General features: G+C 33.1%; 1 protein-coding gene across 1 annotated transcript in view; it reads right to left on the bottom strand.

Moving 5' to 3' along the window:
- The window catches only part of CAHbeta (carbonic anhydrase beta), a 37,349-nt gene that overhangs the window by 13,403 nt on the left and 3,033 nt on the right, over positions 1-20,913 (bottom strand). The window contains exons 2-3 of the mRNA XM_075359951.1: positions 16,996-17,080; positions 13,498-13,637 (exon numbers count right to left, since the gene is read on the bottom strand). Of these exons, the coding sequence (XP_075216066.1) occupies positions 13,498-13,637; positions 16,996-17,080 (225 nt within the window). The remainder of the gene's footprint in view (positions 1-13,497; positions 13,638-16,995; positions 17,081-20,913) is intronic.

Genomic DNA, 20,913 nt, shown 5'->3' on the forward strand with positions numbered 1-20,913 from the left:
GCTGATAAATTTTGCACACTAGCGTGCTGCACGGAGACAAAAGATACTATCGAGTTGGGCGTGGCAGTATATGATAGCTAAAATTCCCCCCTACAAACCCGCGATAATGCGTTGAAATCCATTTACCAGTTTGTTTCAGTAGCAGTTAAAATGAAGTCGAGTACGATCAATATGTTAACACGGTTAAAACAGCGCGCAATGATAGAATTTTTAACATCAGAAATTATGAACCCTACGAATATTTTTCATCGTTTAAAAGAGGTTTACGGTAATGAAACTGTTGACAGGACGCAACTGTGAATAGATAGGCGTTGAAATTTCGCGAATGTGAAGTTGGTAAAGCGACAATTGAGGACGCACCACGCAGCGAACGACTAATTTCTGTGACTGACGAGAAACATCGAAATGAGGTGGACGATTTGCTTCAAAGTGACCGGCGAATTATCCAGCAACGTATGCCATTCAGTTAGGCATATCTAATGAACGAATAGGTCATATTATCGAGCAATTGGGTTACCGTAAAATCTGTGCACGGTGGGTACCGCGGTAACTGACGGACGAACACAAGCAGCGTTGTGTCGAATGTTGCGAAGAACTTTTACAGCGCTATCGTGTCGAAGGAAACGACTTCCTTTTCAATATTATAACCGGGGAAGAGAGTTGGGTACATCATTACGACCCGGAAGAAGAAAGGGAAAGCATGAAATACAGACATTACGAATCGCCAAAACCCAAAAAATTCAAAACTCAAGTCTCGGCGAAGAAACTCCTTTTGACGGTGTTTTGGGATACCAAACACGTTTATGTGACTTAGTATCTTGAACATGGGACGAATGTGAACTCCGCTCTCCGCAAGCTGAAGTTTGAGCCTATTCCGCTTCGCCATATTCGTCGGATTTGGCTCCATGCGACTTCACTTCCCTCGTCTCAAGAGGGATCTGAAAGATCAATTATTACACCAAAGGTTAATCATTGCACCACCGAAAATGAGGTGAAGAAACCTGTGGTCACTTGGATCGAAAAAACCGCCAGAATGTTTCAGTGACAGAATGCAAAAACTCGTCACATGTTGGGAGAAGTGTATTAGTGTAAACGGGGATTATACTGAAAAATAAATACTGCATTTTGTGGCTAAGGTATTGTACTTTTATTGATTTTTTTATTTTATTTTAATATTTTTTTTCCATTCCACAGGCATAAGTGCTCCTGGCCCTTCATGTGTAAAACATTCCGAAAACATCTTTTTGGCTGGGTTTGGGAGCTTGATGCAAGTGTGCTGGTGTAGTCTTCTCATGACTTACGATTGCAGGCTACTCTCTCCCGTTGGACAAAGAAATGAGACTCGTCTGAAAAAAATAACTTTTTTCCACATTTCAACAGTCCATTCTTTACGTTCCTTTGCCCACTGAAGTCTTTTTGTCTTCATAACCTGTGTCAGTAACTGCTTCTTTCTAGATTTCCGAGCAACCTTCCCACTGCCAACAATCTTCTACGAACTGTGGTAGCATTAACATTAGTCCCACTGCCTCTCAAGTCCCTATTAAAGTCAACAGTTGACAATCGTGCATTAATTTTGCTTTTTCTTATTAGTAATCGATCCTGTATAGGCATGGTTTTGTTTTTCCATCCACATTTTTCTTTTCTCTTTACAGAAACGGAACCTGTTTCCCTAAACCTTTTCACATTTTCATTTACAATACCTAATTTTACACTACACTCACTGGCAATCTGTCTTTGAGTCATTTGTGTGTGTTGACACAGCAACAATTTTTGACCGCTTTCGTGGGGTTATATCCACTGTATTAACTACAAACGAATAACAAAATTATAACACAAGATCACCAAATGCGGAGGGAGATGGAAATGCATTTACGCCCGGGCTCCCACTGATGGTATTATTCAATCACCAGCAGCAGACTACTGACTAAAACCACCCTCCTTTCCACCAGGATTCGATCCGGAACCGTTTAACACATTATTTCCAGCCGAGTCCTTCTATACTAGCCTGAGAAGGCCACTACCTAATTTTCAGGACTATCCAGGTCACCTTTCTTGGTCCTGAGAATGCTGCCGACGAATCGGGCTACACTCTCTGCTACATCCCAGCTACTCAGGTTACGGAGCATCACCGAAACCACTTTGTGGGGGCTCAGTGCTCCGAGATCCTCCTCTAGTGTCCCTCGATCTGCCGACCACCGAAAACATATGAAAAAGGCGTACACCGGGGCAATAGAGGCAGTCGGGGGTAGCGTTTTCCCTATGACATGGAGGTAAGCGCGAAAGTACCCGTGACCTGTTAAAAACTGGGTCATGTAGTACTCCACCTCTCCATGCCACCGCTTTGTCCACAGTCTGACCAGAGGGATAAGATTTGCGGTCCATCGTACTCTGGTCTCGTGGTCCCAGGTCTCTTGCCATGCGAGAAACGTGCGAGTGTGTTCCTCGTTGGCAATGGTCTCCCGGTCTTCGTCTGCTCGTTGCCTCCTTGTGGTCGCCTGGCGCTCCCTTATGAAAAGAGCAATGGGTATGACGCTGGCGACCACCAGTAATGCAGGCTCGGAAACCGTCCGATACGTGAAAGCAACTCGCAAGGCCGCGGTGCGTTGCACCTACGCGAGCCGCTTTCGGTTTCTTTCAACTCTTAGTCTGGGCCCACACTTCCGCCCCGTATAAAAGGATGGAATGCACGGTGGACATCACCAATCGCCGTCTGCTGGCCTTCGGTCCGCCGACATTCGCCATGAGCCGGCTGATAGCAGTTATGGCTTTCGCAGCGTTGTCGACAGCTCTCTGAAGCTGCTCAGCAAAACTGAGTTTCCGGTTAATCATCATACCGAGGTACTTTGCGGCCGGCTTGGTCTCGAAAACCTCCACCCCGACCTGCAGGGAGAGGAGAGTGTCAACACGCTTCATCGTTAGAACCACTATCTTCATTTTGCTAAAAGCAACCCATGGTCGTCCAGCCAGGCACTGACTCTGTGCGTAGCTCGGCTGAGCCTCACTTGGGTGTGCTCCACGTTGCTGTCTGCGACAAGTACTCAACCAAGGCCGATTATTCAGGCATCTCCAGCCTCAGCAAGCCGTCACAGACAGCACTTTAAAGGTCGGGGGCGAGAATCGACTCCTGCGCCGCCCCTGACGTGATTGAGGACTTACGTCAGCCTGCCGCGGTCTCGTAGATGAGACCGCATCGTTCCTCAGGTATGCGTCCACCATTCTGAGGAGGTATTGAGGCACATGGAACGAATGCTCCAGAGCCCAAATCATATTGCTCCACCGTGCAGATTTGAAAGTGTTTTTAACGTCCAGCGTAACGAGAAGGACCACACGTCGCGAAAAATGATTGTAGTTCTCTGCTTGCCGCACTGCCTCAACAACCTGTTGAACTGCATCTAGGGTCGACCGACCCTGCCAGAAACCGTACTGGTTGGGTGACAGGCCACCTGCTTGATTCATCGCCGCAACCAGTCTTTTCTTTAACAACTTCTCCAATACCTTCCCGGCTGTGTCAAGCACACATAATGGGCGGTAGGAGGACGGCGACTCTGGATCTCCTTTGCCCTTGGGAATCAGCGCAAGTCGCGCGGTCTTCCACCTGGCATTAAAAGCCCCAGTCTCCAGACATGCATTATACATGTCTAGAAGCAGACGGGGTCTACAGCGCCCCACAAGCTTGATGAGAACCTCGCCCGGTATGCCGTCGGGACCAGGAGCTTTTCTGCCTTTCAGCGACCGTAGGACTCCCTCCAGTTCCTCTATCGAGAAGAATGGGAAGTCGTCCACGTCGCCGAAGTCCCGTTCGGCTCGAACCAAGTGGGCTGGGAACAACATCTTAACGACGTGCTCCACTTTAGCCTCATCTAGTGGAACTGATCCGCGAGATCCTCCATCGCCGAGTTACTATCTTGTAACCCAGCCCCCAATGGTCTGCATCCACGGTCTCTGTCAATTCTCTTCAGCAGCGTGCCTTGCTCACGTTGATTGCTCGATGGAGCCGCTTCTTTGACGTCTTATATTCAGCTGATCTGGCGTTTGCGTCTGTGCGAATCCTTGCACGTTGCGCCACTCGTCTTAGTCGAAGATACTCTCGTCGCAACCCCGCAATCTCCGTTGTCCACCAGTACACGGGTCGCGTCTGGTGCCCCCCCCCCCCCCGTGGTGGCATGGTGGTGTCGCATGCAGAAGCGATTAGCAATAATAATAATAATAAACAGTCCATACAAAACAGAATTTAATGTAATCATCATGATTTATTTACAGGTAGTTAAATATAATTCAGTCCCATTGACAAAAGACATTAACATGATTGCTAATCTTAACACTTCTAAAAACTAGTCTTGTGTTAACAACAGCAATACAATTGATAAGACAAGTATAAAGTTCTTTTACCGCAAATACCTTTGCTGTTTACAAATAACAACAAAAAATTGATGACTGAAATTTAGTACATTACCTCTTTCACTTATAGTCTAACAGTAACTCACCGAACCAGTTCTTGTTTTCATGTACTGTCCACAGTGGAATTACTTGTGACGCTACCTTAATCGCGTCGAACGTGTACGCACTAGAAATTTGCTCCTTCGCTGAACTCCTCACAGAATACTCTCGCTTCAAACTCGTATAATAACTCCTCGCAGGATACTCTCGTCGAACTGTTTCCCAGACTGACTGTCAACTGGTCTTCTCTGGAGTATTTATACTCTTATCCTCTTTATTTGCAGGATCAGACCCAACTCGAAGCGTGAGAATGATCGTCCGCACACATTTTCCCCATGAGACTCATCCCATGGTCCGGTTACTCCCTTTACTTCCTTTCATTGAACAACATCTGTTTAGGTGTGTGTCTGTTTAGCGGGCAGTATTACAAAGTACGATTGTTAAACGAACCGGTTAGTTTTACTAAAGGAGTTCCTTTTTGGATTCCTCCCATCATTATATTTTCTATTACTTTCTTCTTAATTGGCAGGAATCCGTTATTCAGCTACGTTATACCGGTTTTGTTACAATTATAAATATATGAAAAACTAAACTCAATAGCATAAGGAAGACGTTAATATAGTAAACGAAATTAAACCAAAATCATATAAATTATGAACCAAAATTATTTTACATTTGAAGGAAAATGTCATTATTAAAGAGTGTCTAGTCGTGAAATTTCCATAATCTTAGAGTTAATTACAATATATTTTGAAAAAGTCATCATAAATAGCATCATTCAAACGCTATATTTTTTTATGGCTGTTATGTCAGTAATATGCTAATCATTTAAAATGAAAAAATAATATTTCAATATGATACATGTAATTTAATTATAAACTTATATTCACATAAGAACAGAAAAAAAATCCGACAATATAAGATAATATTGCATATTAAACAATATTATTCAGGCAATAAATTTGAAATCACTTACTATAATAAAATTGAAACAATATATATATATATATATATATATATAGAACACCTGACAATGATTATAATAATACTTTTCATGCATCATGTAGCCATCCTTGGATACGTAAATTAAATAATTTAAAAATGATTCACAGAGCGGTTATTTACACTGACAAAAATAAAAATTACTTAAAAAAATCAACAAATTTATATTTACAAATAACAGTAAAACTGATGAGGTTACCACTTCATTTAATAAGAGCTTTTTAGAGTACTACAGTAATTAAAAATACAAAAGGAAATTTTCAAAGGTGTCTGAATACTTAAAAAAAAAAAAATAATAATAATAAAAATAGACACACTATAATTAATAAAAAAAACAGTTTGAAAATCATCAAAATAAATTAAAACAATGAATTTGTATAAACAATATATTTCCACTTACCAAAAATGTTTTTAATGTATTATCCAAGCGTTTTCAGAGTCATTTCTCCATCTTCAGGGCTTATTTAAAACTATGAATTTGTATCCGTGCATATAATGTTATATGTATGATTATAATTAAAATTAAAATTGTTGTTTCATAACAGTCGGTCATCAATGATTAAAATAATTTACACGTTAAGTAAAATAAAACGTTATGTCAATAGAATGTTTACGACATCCCTATGATGTAGACTCTTATGAGCTATGAAATGAAGTATTACCAACCTAATAATTATTAATTATTGTATAATTTGTTTTAATAGAATATCATTATCAAATCTGATTTGTTCGTTCATTAATTTATTATTAATCAAATATATATGTAATTTCTCCAATATGTTTTATGATCATTGTTAATGTATTCTAATATTTTTAAAAATTCTTTTGGGTTAAAATTATGTCCATTTTCTAGAATCTGTTTAGCGAAGTTAGATTGTTATTTATTATTTTTAGTTATGCATCTAACACGCTTTTTAATTCTTATTGAAAATGAGCGATTTGTCATTCCAATATGTTTAAGATCGCAGTTTTCGCAACTAAGACTATACACTCCTTGTTTTTCTAAATTGTATTTGTTATCATATTTTATAAAAGGATCCTCGTGTTGGTTGTATATGCTATTTTTAATTTAAATGTTTTAAATATTATATTAAATTTATTATAGTTTATGTTGTATTCAACCTTGGCGTATTCATTTTGTTAAGAAAATTAAAACCAAAACAATGAAAGTTATTTTAGAAACATTTTATATTATAAATTTAAAAGTGAATTTTCGTTGATATATAAAGAAAAGTTTTTTTAAAGTTAAATACTTAATGATAATTCTGAACTGATGATGAGATAAATTCTCAAACGTGTTTAAGAATATTTTAGTAAGTTCATTAATTTTAATGAATGTTTTTGTAAATTATTTACTTTTATGGTGTGTGCTAACGAGGGCTCTTCGGAAAGTTCTTGGTCTGACAAAGAAAGCACAAGATATTTAATAAATTTGTTTTTTATTTTTTCAACATAGCCACCTTGCATCCTTGCATATCGGATTAATACGCTCAAATATATTCCATTTGTTCAACTCTGCAAATAAGCAATTTCTCAGCTTTGACCTCATCATTTGAAATGAATCTTCATCCAGCGGGCCATTTCTTCAGGTTTGGGAAGAGTAAGTAATCATTGAAAGCCAAATCCAGCGAATACGATTCATGTGGAAGTACTTCGAAGCGTAGATATGGTATTTTGAAGCAACAATCCGAGACGTGTGTGTATAAGCGCATTATCGTGGTGAAAGAGCCCTTTCTTTTTAGCCAGATGTGGACGTTTAGCCTGAACAGCACTCTTCAGTCGGTACAGTAGTGAAACGTAATAAACTCCGGTGATGGTCTTGCCTTTTTCCAAGAGAATCCATATCATGAGAATCCAAAAAACCGAAGCCACACCTTTTTTTGCAAATTAAACCGTTTTCGCTATCTTTTTCGTACTTTTATCTGTTCCTACGAACAGATAAAATATAAAATAATAATAAAATATCGAGGAAACTCAGCGGAATCGTGTTTAATAAGCTTAAAATCTTTGAGAAGTGTTTAGTGGACTATAAATAAATGTGGCACCCATCGAACGGAAAGATTTTTCAAACCTAAAACAGCATGTAAAATGTAGTGGACACGGTATACCGATATGTTCGCGAAGTCTTCAGCTTGCATACCTTCATTCGGCGATCATTTAATACGCCATTGTTGATTTTTGTGACGATTTCGTCGGTCATAGCGGTTTTTTGGTTTTTCGAGCGTTCATCATCTTGAGTGGATGTAAGACTTCGTTTAATTAAACAGTCCATTTTTTACCCTCGAAAACGAAGGGGAAGAATCCTTTAAAGTGAAATCTAACTCCTTTTGTATGTATGTAGGAGGTTAAACCTTGTAAAACAAAGTATTTAACGACAACTCCATTTATCAAAAGTAGTTAATCCATTTTTCAGAAAATGTTATTACTTGTTTGCTTTATTCGATGCCATTTAATAGATCATATGTAATATATAAGTACACAATGTATTAAAAATATTAAGCACCTACCATATACTACGGTTTCATGAAAATCATCCATCTCATACAGAGAAGTATAAACAAATTACTGCGATCCTTTAGATGGCGTCCTGCAAAATTTCAGACGACGAAGTTCAGTTATACGTAGCAATCAAATAAAGCAAACAAGTTTGTTTGAGTCTTTTAGATATATGTATAAAACACTATTATTATTTATTCAAGCACTGTTAACAGAAAATTAATTTTATAGTGTGTTAAAAATGACATATGTATCTTTACAAAATATGATCCAAGTACCTTTCACAAGGTGACCATTCAGTCACAGAGGTCAGTAGTGTGATAATATAGATTGATATTTATTAATACTGATTATTACCTAAACAGAGTAGAACACAATCGAGAAGTTTTCTGATGCTCAGATTTCCTTTTCTTGATTTTATTTATTACTAACACCCGGAAATGCTTCGCTATTGCTAGATTTGAGTATATATATATATATGTATAGATTAAATGAACACAATTGAAAGTTTGATAAAACATTAACAAAATCAATATTACGGAACTTCACAAAATTTAACCTTTCCCTTTTACCTTACCCCATTTCCTCATTTTCCTTTCCCCATTTTCCACTTTTACTATATTCACTTCCCTTCCTTACATTTTTCCTTTCCCTTCATTCCCTCATTTCTCTCTCACTTATTTCTCTTTCTCCTTTTCTTTTTTCTCCTTTCCCCTTTTCATTTCCTTTTCCCCTTCTTACCTTTTACCTTTTTCGATTTTCCGCTTCTCCCTTTTTACTCGCGTATAAATCGGTCCAGTAGTTTTTTAGTTTATAGCGGACACACATATCGGACATATTGACGTAGAATCGTAAAATATTTAGTATAGCGTGTGTTGCTTTTACGTCTTAGTTTTACGTTTTAGTATAGCGCTGTTTTTCAAAAAAAGTATGTTTTTACCTGTCACATGTGTGAAATCTTAGTTATATAAATAGTAAGTATATAAAAACACGAGCGTATTCGAATGCAACGTTGTGTCAAAATTTTAAAGCAATCAGTGAAGAACTTTCGGAGATTTAAGATTTTCAACAAACGAACATTTACATTTTTATTTATATAGATAACATTGAAAATTAGATAAGAATTTTGATTAATAGATCGATCGAAGTTACTCATTTAGAGGGAAAAAAATTGTTACCTGGATTTTTCTAAGTGGAAATGGTAAAGGGACTTATAATAAATGTAAAAAAAATAAATGCTTGTGCGAGGGTGGTGGAGGGTTGATTTGGGGGCTTGAAAAGAGGTGGAAAATGGTATTATTGCGATTTCCGGCGAAAGTTGACGTCAAAAAATTTCTGGTTGTTTAGGACACAGAAAATCAATTCGTCAAAATTAAATTATTTTTGCGGAAATGAAAAATAAAAGAAAAGATTTTCCGCATTTTTTCGGAAATTTTAAGGTTATGTTAAAAAGTAGCCTCTACAGAAGTTGTAGATTTTTGCATGATCTAGAACTTTTGTATTGAAAAATTTTTTTTCAACCCTCCAACACCCCAAATCACCCCTCCACCATCACCGCTCACACATTTATTATTTTTTTTAATTTTATATTCTTCTAAATTTTTATTTTCTCAAAGTGTAATTCGGTTGGATTGTAAGCATTATTAATGCAATAATATTTTTAATGTAAAAAATAAATTTAAAAGAAAAAATGCGTATAACTACATCTAAATGTAATTATATCATTGAATGAAATACTACTTAATAAAAACAAATTAATTATATTAGAAAAAAGATATATATTATATAATTCTTAAAATAATACTGACTGAACAGATACAATTTTACAAACTCTTCTGTCAAACTGTAAATTTAAACATTATTCTTCATTAGCTTAATTTCCAGTCTCTCTTTTTTCATTTAATGATGAATTTATATATAATTGATTAACATTTTCTGTTGGTAGATTTAAATAGTTCAACTGATTTTTTTTTCACAAAATCTGCCACAAGAATTAAAACAGATAATAAATGAATTTTAATTTATTACAAATATATACTATACTAACGTACCCCGTCGCGACTTCGCCCACAATATAGCTGTAGCTTCACTCGCAATGCTTTTTTAATAGAAAATCTATTTTTTTACAAATAAAAAATATTTAATCAATATTATATTTAGATTTTCATTTAATCCTGATAAAACGGTAAATAAACATTTTTATGAAAAATACTGAAGGCATATACGATAAGCAATGAATTGTTGCCCAAAAATGAAATAAAGGAAAACAAAAAAAAAGAAGATATGAAAATTGAACATATTTGTCAGATCAATCCATTTTATGAATAAATTAAAATAGTTCAATAAAAGTCTAACAAAGATAAACAAAAAAATGTATTACAATCCCAAATCTAGCTTCCCTACGCGGCTTCGCCCGTGCTCTAAGTTACTTGTGCTCCCGTTACGATCATAGGGTCATGGCTCACTTCGCTCTCCCTTCCCGTTTTCTCCCGTTTCCCTTTCCTTCTGTTTCTCTTTCCATTACTTCCCTTTCTCCTTCATCTTCCCCCATTTCCCTTTCCCACTTCCTCTTTTCCCTTTCCATTTCCCTTTTTTCTTTTTCCCCTTCTTCCCTTTTACCTTTTTCGATTTTTCCCTTTCACCATTCTTCCCCGAACGTAAATCGGTCCGGTAGTTTTTTAATCAATAGCAGACACACATATCGGAAACATTGCAATGGAATCGTAAAATATTTAGCATATCATATGTTGCTTTTCCAACCGATAGCGCTGTTTTTTCCTCTACTCCTCGACCTAGAGGAGTAGAGTAAAAAAAAAGATACGCTGTCAACACGAAATTTAGTTTTTTATCCATTTGAACCCTTTAAAATCAAAATTTTGCAAAATCCTTCCTTAGTGGACGCCTAATTAAAGATATGAAGGTACCCTGAAAATTTCAAGTCTCTACCTATAACAGTTTTAGTTGTACGTTGATTATGAGTCAGTGAATCAGTCAGGACATTCTCTTTTATATAAGAGATAACAGAACATTAGAGACAACAACAATGAATTGAAAGAAAAATTTGTCTAATATAAATTTTATTAACTTTAGTTAATAAATTGAGTGTTTTTATTTACTTGTACTGTACATAGGGAAAAATAAAATTCATTCTTGACACTGCTACATCACAACCAAATTAACAAAACAAAGTGTTGATGTATGACTGATTATAGTTTAGAATAAATTTACATAAAGTTCTATTTTTTTTTTAATGTCTTCACTTATTTACATATAACAATAATGATTAAACTTTATACCAAGTTGCAGGAGCAGGAATAAAGGAAAAATGAGATGATGGCTTATCTTCCAGTTGGTTGTAATCATTTATCTTGTGTAATTAAGATAATAAAAAGTAAACTTAAAACCTAATTGGCTGAATGCATTTCAGTTTCTATATGAGTATACCAAATTTTAACACACACATGAAGTATTTTTAAAACTAATTACTTAACTGAGATGTAAAAAAATTAAAAACAGCCAATCAGTTTCAGTTTTCCAACTGGTGAAATCATTTATTTCAAATTAAATGTAAAAAATGAAAAATTTAAGAAAGTTGGAATTTTTTTTCTATCCATCAGTTTTAATGTAAGAATAATAATTTTATTTCATTAAAAAAAAGGTTTTACTACCTTATAGGTAAGTTGTATTTTGTAGTTTTTGAACTTTTATTGCATACCTATATCAATTAAAAATCTATTTTCTATTAAGAGTAAATAGAAACGGTATATTTGAATTACAGGATCTATTTTAGTTTTGTCACAGGTGGAATCGGTTTAGTTCAATTAAGACAATTTTATTTTATGAAAATTTTTAGTTACGTCATCAGTTTCCACTGAACAATAATGAATTGATTTATTTTAGCATTTTCATTTACAAAGGAAAAATTAAAACCATTAAATTAATGTTAATTGGTTATTAGTTGGAACTGAACACAACAGAACTTTAGAAAACACATGATAAAAATTTATTAAATTTTTTTAAGAATAATAACTAACTTTAAATTTTATAAATAACTAACTTTGAATAATAAAATTTATAAATAACAACTTAATAATTAGTAATTAATTTTTTCAGTTTACTAATAACTGACCAATTTTATTTTTTATCCCATCTAAGAATTAAATGAATGAGCAGAATTGTAGAGGTAAATGGTCTATTGTAAATTCTTAATTGTTGAAATCATCTAGTTCAAATTAAATAGTAAGATAAACTGAAACTGTTACATCTTAATTTTTTTCCCAGGTTTTACCTAGCAATGATTACATCTTTCTACTTTTTATACCAGTTTTAAGGATAAAAGTTCTCAGTTCAGTTAGAAACTGAATTGCAAATATCATCACTACAAAATGAAGATAAGGTTACATCTAAAACTCCTTGTTTGCATATTAACAGTCATTAGTTTCTATTCTACTGGTTTTTATCACATACCTTCATCATCCTAATAATAAATCTGACATAAAAAAGACAGTAGAGATATCTCTGTGGCTGTATGCTTTTTTAGCTTACAATTTAAATATTAGGCAATATTAATATGATAAAAAATATACCCTTTGAATGGATGCCTTTTGTATTCAATAATATGATTTCACAAAATTAATAAGAAACATTTCTATTTTGATTCATAAAATTTAATCCATCTTTAGGAATTTTAAAGAGCATTCTTTTCTTCATTACTCACATATCCATAGCTTTTTATTTTATGGAATACTGTAAATGGAAGATGAAATAAAATGCAGATGTATGAACTTCAAAATTAGTAAAAAAAGGATTCTTTAAAATAATAAAAGTAATCTGTTATTTGGCAAATTTTCCTTTCCTTTTTTACATTGTAATGTTCTGTTAATTTTAACTAAATTAATTTAATATTCCTTGAAAAAGGAATATAAAACAAAAATATGAAAACTGATAACATAAAAAATATAACTACTTGTACTTAAAATAGTCTACATAAAAAAGTTATGTGTAGTTACCTATTTTAAAACAATACTTTCCTTACCTTTTAGAGGCATTATTAGTTGATAGTATGAATTAATTTTTTTAAAATTCAAAAAGAAGTGTGTAATATTTACTTTTATTGATATGTCATGTTTCTTTTTATTGATATTGGTTCAACCAAAATTGATTCTCATGTGTTTCATAGTCATGAGAAAATTATAAAAAATAAAAACATTTTTTTAATATAAATTTAAAATATCAACTGATAGTTTTTTTATAACCCAAAAACATGCACTGTTTTAAAATTAAATAGGTAAAATATCTTTACCTATTTTTTATAGCTATTTATAGTTATTTTTTTGTAGCTTTTAATAAAAAATTGAAACGCTGATTGATTTGTTGTTGTTTCTTACTGATACAGTTTTAATGAATGTAAGATATTACTTACTGATTACTTTGTATGCATGTGCATCTGTAAATGTGTGTGTGTGTATGTCTGTGGGGCCAGAATTTTACTTTTTTATAAACTACCAATACTGAAAACTTTAAAATTTATTAAAAAATTAAAAAAAAATGAATTTCAAATACCTTGCAATCTGAATGTCCACAAACAATAATATGTCTGATGTCATTAAGAATACATCCCAATTCTAAAGCAGCTGGTTCATTTGTAGTATACTCATCTAAGAAATGGTGAGAGTGTGGAATCAGATTTCCAGCATTTCGAACTGGAAAATAACAGAGCAATGATTTTACACTTATTATATTGTCTGTGATGGTCAATGGTAAAAGATTATATAAAATTATTCATTTTTGATTGTAAATAGAACCAAATTTTACTTTCTTCATTACTATTATTTTATTCGAAATTGACACCTTCATAAGGAAGTTTGCAAAAGTAACTTAAAATTGACATTCAAGAAAAAAATACTCCAAGATTAAAAGGAAAAATCTGTTTCAGTTAGTCATTAAAAATGAATAGTTTTGCAAACTATTTTGTATGTATATATATAAAATTATCTCATAGTTTAAAGTTATATTAAATTTTTCTAAGTTTTGATTTAATTACTTTTTCAAAAGAAAGCAATATGGTTATTGAAATACATAATAGCACAAATAGAAAAAAATAAAAAGCATTCGTAATAATGAAATCTAAAATGCTGGGCATTTCAGTTGGACAACTGGAGTACATGGTACAGGTCAAACATGGATTATCTATATCAGATTTTTTTACAGAAAAGTGTTTTTGTTATTATTACTTTTATTGTTGAACAATGATAGTAATACTTTATCGTAGTGTTGCACAATTTTATTATTTATATATGAGTATTTTCTTTTCTTTGCATGTTTCCTTCTCCAGGTCATAGAAACACATCTCTATGTTTCCCTCTACAGAACCATTTCTATCTAATACACTTTACAGGCCACTTTTTCACTTCTATCCACCTCCTCCTTGGATGAATTCATTCACCATTTCCACATTTACCTTCTTGTCCTACCTCTAGTTACCTTCTGTTTCTCTACTTTCCATGGTATTTGGTATTTGTTTCTCATTCATTTAATATGGTACCATACCAAATTAAATTAGTTTTTGCTACTAAATTTAGCAAACTGCACACATCCAGCTGCTCTATAAACTCCTTCATTTCTCACTCAATCCTTCTACTTACCTATTTATTTAATATTTTATCTTATTCTCAATATTTCTTATATATGCTTATATTTAATACTTTATGTTTTGTTTTTGTATTTATATTTACCTTTATTAATACCATTGTACCGCTGATTATAGTTATTTACTAATTGAAATACTTATCCGTAATTAATAAACCATTATGTCATTGTTTATGATAGTTCTGGTACATTGTACAAAATTATTGATTTGTTTAATGTCATACTGAACCAAATTTAATGGATGCTTCTCAATTATGTCTTATTGTATCTTGAACAAGAACTGCTACTTTGCACAATGTCGCAAATGAAGTTTTCATAGCAGTTTTTTGAATTAGTAAGACACACATAACGATCTGATCAAAAATTGTATTAAATTTGAATTGCACTTATTCATTTAATATAGTACAATGTATCAATATTATGTGTTTTTTGTGTTTATGTGTTTCATAATTTTCATGTATGTATTAAGAAATACAGTAAGTATTAAGAAACATTCCAGAAATTATAAACATACTACTTTTTTCAAAACCACTGTACATTCAAAAATTAACAGAATCATTTAAGCTAATGATCTTTTCTTAAATCCCCGTTCCCAGGATTTAGTAGAAATATTTCTATAAAACATAGAACAGGCGCAATTACTAATAACTAGCATAAACAAATATTATGAAATCATATATCAAACAAAGGGATCACAAAATAATTCATGAATTAACCTTCACAGCCGAATATTCACAATTAATCAAATAAATTTTCAGGACATCATTATCATCATGTAAAATAACAAAAAACACAATTTTGAAATGGACACAATCAATAGTGAGGACTTAATTTGTTCACAATACCTCACACTCGTTACATAAATGTTTAGCTTTTTACATCATGATTCACAAACATACCCACTCCACCTGAACAACACACTGAATAACTCAACATTATAGAATACTTAGTGCATACAAATTAATTAAAAATAACACTGATGGAAGCAATAGAATAGTATATATATTTATTTATTTAAAATATAGACATACAGTTTATATATATATATATATATATATATATATATATATATATATATATATATATAAACATACATAGTATATTTATATATATATATATATATATATATATATATATATATAAACATACATAGTATATTTATATATGAATATACTTTATGCACCTAAACAAAAATTAGGAAAAATAGCTATAAAATTTTTTATGGAGTATTTGGTAACTCTTTCACAGAAACAAAACACAAGTACACAGACATTAGTTACACATACATGTAGAAGGACCACATCTTTAAACAAAATTGAACATAATGAAATCAACAATCATAAAAATAATGTACTGCATGGACACAGTTAAATTTAATACAATTTTCAACCATATTCTAAATCTTCAGTTTGCTAATAATTACTGTTAGCAATAACATCAGCTGATGGAAGAGTGAATAAGAACATCGCCATCCACTAGAATTGGCTGGAGGTGCAATTAAAAGTATTGTGACGTACATTTAAATAAATTTGGTTCAGTTTATCATGTAAAGTTAATAGTTTTAAACAATTTTCATCACCGACAGTTATGAAAAGTTTGTTTGAAAATTTAATGCCGTTTCAGAAATGAAATTTATATTTACACAAAAATATTATTTACTCCAAAAATAACAGACTGCTCAGTTACAATTTACTGGAAATAAGATGAATTTTGTAGCGTATGAAAGTGCCAAGCCTTACCGGGATGCAAATCCAGACTTTCCAGATGAAAGGCAAAGATGTTACTGCTCAGTATGGAAGTCAGTGGAGTATTTTATCTGACAGCAGTTCCTTGTAAAAGACAGTATTAAAACAATGTGTTATTAGTGGCACTGTTATAGAATTGGATAAAATTAATTTACATCATGTATGATGTGTTATTACAAAAAGTATACTTATCTTACAATAATATTTGTATCAATGTTTACAATGCACCTGTCAGTCACAGTATCTGACAGAACTGAAAATACAAACACAAAGAAATACTGAGTATAATTGTGTTTTTTACTACTAATGTTTAAAACTTAAAGTGTATACAAAATACATTCTACCAAGTCCTAAAACAATGATGGATTGGTGTCATTACTTCTACAGAGAATGGGGCAGCACCAGTAAATAGCCTAAATTTAAAATTATTTCTTTCGAACTAGAAATTGTATACCTTTTCTTTTAATAAAATATTAATAGTGATTAACAAATTTAAAATGGTTTTTTTTTTCTCTTTTTTTATTTCTGTTTTATGTAAATAATAAAAAAATTACGATTAAAACCTCCTTAATGAGGAGATACGAGTATTTCCATTAAACCAAAAGTTGAGTTTTATGGTGGAAATATACCCAAAGTAGTATCAATATATAAAGTCTGTTATACTAACCGATAAACATATCTCCAACATTTGTTTCTGTGAATCTAGTAGGAATCATTCGACTATCCATACAAGTGAAGAATACTGCTTTTGGCTGAAACACGAAATTGTATATTGACTAATAGTTATTTGTTATTATTCCATATTAATTATTACAAAATAGTAAATATATAACTGGTGATTGTTTTGTTTTTTTAGTTCCAAATTTTATTTACAATCAGTTCATCAGAAAACTTAAGTAAAGCTAATCGTACAGAAACAATTGATAGGAAGTTCCCATTTAATTAAAACTAGTATAAAAACTTGAGGAGAGTTCATACACTGTAAAGTCTAATAGCAATACAAATCCTACAACAATAAGAAACAAAAAAAGAAGGAAAAGAAGAATACTGAGAAAGACAAAATGAAATACAAAGTATACAAAAAAACATAAACAGAAAATAATAAATAGAAATAGAACACTCAGCAGGGTGCATTAACATATATCACAAAAATATATAAAAATCAGATATGCATAATACAGTCAATATCACTTCATAATCACCACATCACATCAAAGGTTTAGTATGTGAAAGCATTTAAGCTACTTGACATCCCCACTGTTGCCTAAGGTGTTAATGGCTAAATGGTTCATGTGGTTGTTTATTGGTAGTTCATACCTAGAGCTGAAGAGTTTTATCTCTTCTCAGACATAATATAAACCCTAATGGATTTTCTATCTATCTGTTCATGGATCTCAATATTTTTTGTAAACCACAACAGCTCTGTGATACACCTTGCCAATTTGTTCTGGAACGACTGTAATATCTTGACATTGCTCTTGCTTGGTATTTCCCATAATTCAATACCATAAGTCCAAATCAATTTTAAGACTACAGAGTACAATAACATTTATTAGACAATGATAACTGGGACATTTAATTGCTTCCACTTTTCCTGAACATAAACCTTCCATGTCAGGTGACAATCCAAGTGAAGGCTCAGATAATTTGCTCTGTTCGTATATGGTTCATGTCCCATCCAGCTTGACCCATGCACAGTCTCCTCTCCTCATGGCAAACATCACATGACTTGACTGTGCTTGCTTGACTCTTATCTCCATTTCCTTAGCCACCTGTTGACTTTATTCAATCCAGATTGCAGAATAGCCAAGGCCCCAATTGGGTCCACATTAACAGCCAGAATGGCCATCTTGTCAGTAAAAGAAGCAATATTGATGTAGTCCAGTGAAGATGGAGTATAGCACAAGTCACATAATGGAGCCTTGGGGTATGCCTTTTTTATTGTCAAAGAATATAGACAGCTCTTGACCTTACTTTAACTAGAAAATTTCCATCCAGGTAAATATGCAATATTGCGGTAGGTAATACGGCTGAGAGAGACACCTTTTTTTACTTGTACAGTAGGCCAGGCAGCCATACCTCAAAGGCCCACTGGACATAGAGAAAAGCAGCTGAACAGTACTGCTTCTCAAGGCACTTTCTAATGATGTTAACAAGTATATGTGTCTGCTCAACATTGGAGTGGCCGCAACGAAAGCCAAACTGATGATTGGGAATGATACGACTTTCCTTTAGAATAGACTATAGCTTCCTATGAAACAACCTTTTAAATAACTTTGAAGACACAATTAACAGACTGATTGGCCTGTACGATGTACCGGCTTGTCTGGTTTTGGGACCATAACCATTTGCGAGACTTTCCATTCCATCGGAAAGTATGTCACACGCAGTATATCACTAAAGAAATGCATTACGTACCAGTTGGCTTTTAGAGGAAGCATGATCTCATCTTATTAGAGATTAGGTCAAACCCTGTGGACTTCTTTCATTTCCCTCCTAACTGATTAATTGCAATACTTCTTTCACAGTTAAGGCCTGATTGGAAGACTCAAAGGAAGCAAACTGTTTAAAACTAAAAACTGAAGAATTTCATCCTCTCCAGCACACTAAGTTAAAGCGGTTGAAATACTTTGCCCAGATAATTTATTATTTTAGCAAATCAGTTAGCCTTTTCTCCGATCCATCCGAAACCTTCAAAGGAGGAAACGTGGGTGGAGGCCGTCGAAAGTTCTTCGTGGTCCTCCACAGGGAATGACCGTCGTTAGCTATGAGGTCCATTACCTTCCTTGGGTAGCTTATGTCTTCCCGGTCCCTGCGTCTAGCTTCGGGTGTCGAGCAATCACGCAGCCTCTTGCAGAGTCGAAGTCAGGTACTGTATCGTAACATTGAATCCGCCGGGCCACTTCAGGGGATGGCATAATTAATTCTCTTCAGTCCAGCTTCGTGTTACCCAATCTATTATGTTGTTATGGAACACAGGCGAGTTCTTCTTCCTTATCCTGACAGTGAACAAAACAGCAGAATCATCGAGTGTTGAGTCGTAGTAGGAAAGCCGGATCCGACAATCAGCAGGTAGGTTGCAGTCCAGAGATTACTCTTAGATGCTTGTTGGTAATGCAGCCCTTTAAAGCACTGCTTCTTGTAATAATCAGCCGAGAGCTCCATAGAAGGTGTTTCGCGTTTCCGTTGACATCCGCGATAAACCACGAACCTAGTGTCGAGAAGAACTCAGAGTAATAGTCATCCGATATCATGTAGCGAGGAGAACAGTATATAACGGACAGCCGGATCGGTTCAAAGCAATCCTGAATCTCAGTCGAGCTGGCTTGGATGCGATCTGTCCTGTACAGCGGTAATTGATGATGCTGGATATTAATATGTAACGATATACTCGTATTTCACAGTTTATTAGAATACTGTTTTTATGTTACTAAAAATATTCAGTCAATTGAAATAAATAAATATACTACTCTATAAAAAGAAAATTACTGTAAATTTCAATTCAATTATGTTTTTTATGTAGTAACAAAACGGTGGTGTAATATACTAAACTGTTGTTAAAATTGTTATCCTTTTTATGAAGGAATATTTTGAAAACAGCATAACCTGAAAAGTTTTTGTAAATTTTATTCGTTAAAGATTACTAAATATATATATATGGTTCAGTACGTTGTTACAAAATTGTATTTTGAAATAATACAAATATTCGATTTTTTATTTAATTATTATGATTCAAGGGTTAATTGATAAATCTGAAGTTATCTTTAAATAAAAATAACTTTATTGGTCTAAAAATAAATTTAATAAAACAAATTAATTTCATCTAATTAAATCTCTATTTTATCATCACTATCCTCTTCTATATTTTCTCAATCTGTTTGCTGCAACATGTACATGCAAAGATTTTATTGTACAAACTTTTTTTTCTGTAAGCGTACCTACTTTACATCATTTCTTGCATCCAAAGAACACCATCATTTTTTAAAACTTTTTAGGGTGCAGGTGATTGTTCCATTGTAACGGGCTTCAAGTTTTCTTTCATTTACGAAATCCAATCTTCAGCTAAAAAATCATTACCTTGCTTATACCAGGAAATAGAGTCATTAACATGCTATTTCACACCATTACTGATGTGAAGTAACGATGCTAAATTGACGTTTTTATTTTTTTCTCGGATTTTACAAAATATTTATATATAAACAGATTTAAGTTTGCTGTAATTCTGATGCTCCATAAATTGTCGTTATGTATTTTTTTTACCATCATTTAAAATTGTAGATAATCGTTTTCTTTATTTAAAGAAAATTTTTGAAAAATTAAAATACTTATACGAGTATGTAAAATGCATACTTTTAAGCTTTCAAAAATTTTCAACGGGATAGTAACTGCTCAACTTTCTTAAAACAATTTTAATTTAACAGCAAAGCAATGGTATTTCAATTGTCTGTACAGTAAAGAATAGTACATGCTTTAAGCTTTTAAATTAGAAATCGAGTAAGTTAAAAATAAATGATTATTTAAAAAGACGTACTCTGAAATAGATAAAAAAATAAGAAAATTTAACATGGCTTTTGGATGTTTTACA

Source organism: Lycorma delicatula, chromosome 1, assembly GCF_047948215.1.
Source record: "Lycorma delicatula isolate Av1 chromosome 1, ASM4794821v1, whole genome shotgun sequence".
Taxonomy (NCBI): domain Eukaryota; kingdom Metazoa; phylum Arthropoda; class Insecta; order Hemiptera; family Fulgoridae; genus Lycorma; species Lycorma delicatula.